Below are 2,280 nucleotides of genomic sequence, written 5' to 3' on the forward strand. Positions count from 1 at the left end.
TAAGAGGCAACATCAGAAGTACTAATAATTTCTTCGATAGCCATGTCAGTTTGAAAAGGTATTATGATTCTTGTTTTTCGATTTTGGAAATCTGGCACATAAGAAATTATTGGGTCAAGTCGTAAACTAGGTTGCTCTCTTTAAGAAGTTTTGCATCACTATCCAAAATTGTGCAAGGCAGACAATCAACCACGGCACGACCAAGACAAAACATCCTAGTTCTTACTTATTCAATTACTAAAATTGAATACTTTTGGGACACACCATAAGAGGCCAATCTATTGTATATAAGCACTACTAAATTGTAGTATGAGACTTTATTTTTTAAAATTCACATGTTCACACACAAGCTTATTTCTTACCGATTTCAAGCTAAGTATTTCTTTCATTTTTCAACTATCCATTCAATTTCCAAATGTTGTTATGAATATCGAAGAATATACGGATCTTTATCATTGAACTCACATGCTTCAAATCTATGAAAAACACATTGCTAAAACAATTTGTAGCATTTATGATGCCATGATACTTATGAAAGTCGTCCTCACCTCTGAAAAATTTGGAAAATGCGTTACTATAATGATAGGTATGTACCGTGTACTTGTTGATGTACATTAAGAAGATATATTGAATCAAAAGTTAATAATCTCAAAAGGCAGTCACAATGTCTCAAATCATAACTATTTCCTGAAAATCTTCCAAAACATGAGCATCCACACTCATGTTCAAAGAAAAGTAAACATGTATAGGGTAAATACTCAGGACTTCAACTTCATGTATCATCTCATTTATTAAGAAAAGATTTGAGTATTATTTCTTATTCTCATGGAAATAAATTATTGTGAAAATTATAATATTAATATTCGTAACGAATTTTCTAAAAACTAAATCAAAATGGTAAAAATAAATTATTGTTAGTATGTAGTTTAACTTATAGTCGGATAAGAGTCATTAATAATTCAAAATAATGATCACCATTGGGATAGAAAATTATTAGCTTACAAAAATCCTCAAAACAATCTATTATTGAACCAAATGAAACTCAAAATAAAATAACCACATGTTCAAATAAAAGACAATACATTTTATTTATTAACAATAATAAGAAGAAGAAAGTAGGGAAGGTTGATTGCAGGATGTGATTGAAGACCATAAATCAATTATCCATACTGAATAAATTGATTTATTATGTTCTCGAATTAGTTGTTGTCGTACCAAGACTGCTTTTGAAGATAATCAATGATGCTCTTATCTACTTGAAAAGCTTTGGTAAGAACCTCGTCAGAAATAGGGGGATTAGATTTGAACAACGCATTTGCAATAGTAATAACTCCTGGATTTTGACTGCTAAGTCCAGCAATTGCAACGGCATTACCGTATCCCACATTTAGTTGAAAGTGGATGAGACCGATAGGAAACACAAATACATCACCCTTGTTGAGCACTTTGGTGAAGAGACGATTTTTATCTTGATTGGAAGTGACAAATCCAACATAAAGGGTGCCTTCAAGAACTATAAGGATCTCAGTGCCTCGAGGGTGAGTGTGGGGTGGATTTAAACCCTTAGGTGCAAAATCAATGCGAGCCAAAGATATGCCGAGTGTGTTTAGTCCGAATAGTTGATCTACAGTGACTGCAGTCACTTGAGAGCCTAATGCGTTTGAGGTATTTCCAGGATTAACATGTTCGAAGAAATCTTCAGCTTTAACTAACGCAGGGTCTTTACAGAACTTTCCATTCACAAATACTACAAATCATCAAGATATAGTTAGAATAGAGTAAATTCTTAACACAAGCTAATTAAAAAAAGATTTATGAAGAATATATAAATACCAGCATCTTTGGGATCTTGAATTGCAACACAAAAGTCTTGGAGAGGACTAGGGTCATAAGCAAAGGAAGGAGAAGATGCCAAAGCCAAGATGGTAACAAGGAAGTAAAGGACCTTCATTTTGCAACTCACTTTTTATGTAAATTATTGTTTGCTTGTGAGAATTGATTTTTGTTGCATGTAAATCTTGGTATTTATAAGGTTGAAACGTTGAAGTGGGTTGCAATTGAAGTTTACCGTAATTAATTTAGTATTAGATAATGAATCATTCTTCATAAATCAAATTAAGATCAGTATAATAGACTTTGTCTTACTTCCTTAGACATAATTTTTATAATAATTGTTTCACATTCGTCCCAACACAAGGAATAATTGAAAGACCATTTCAAAGTTTCCCAGTAAATAAACAACTAACGACTTGATTATCTATGCATTATCTTCAGCAAATT

General features: G+C 32.0%; 1 protein-coding gene across 1 annotated transcript; it reads right to left on the bottom strand.

Annotated features, from left to right (window-relative positions):
• Window positions 1-955: 955 nt before the first annotated feature.
• On the bottom strand, window positions 956-2,059 carry LOC127126593 (germin-like protein subfamily 1 member 7). Its single transcript, XM_051055544.1, has 2 exons — window positions 1,834-2,059; window positions 956-1,747 (listed from the first exon to the last, which is right to left on the bottom strand). Exons 1-2 carry the CDS (start codon window positions 1,949-1,951, stop codon window positions 1,200-1,202), a joined length of 666 nt encoding a protein of 221 aa, XP_050911501.1. The 5' UTR covers window positions 1,952-2,059; the 3' UTR covers window positions 956-1,199.
• Between the last annotated feature and the right edge of the window lie 221 nt (window positions 2,060-2,280).

This window comes from Lathyrus oleraceus, chromosome 3, assembly GCF_024323335.1.
Source record: "Lathyrus oleraceus cultivar Zhongwan6 chromosome 3, CAAS_Psat_ZW6_1.0, whole genome shotgun sequence".
In the NCBI taxonomy this organism is placed as follows: domain Eukaryota; kingdom Viridiplantae; phylum Streptophyta; class Magnoliopsida; order Fabales; family Fabaceae; genus Lathyrus; species Lathyrus oleraceus.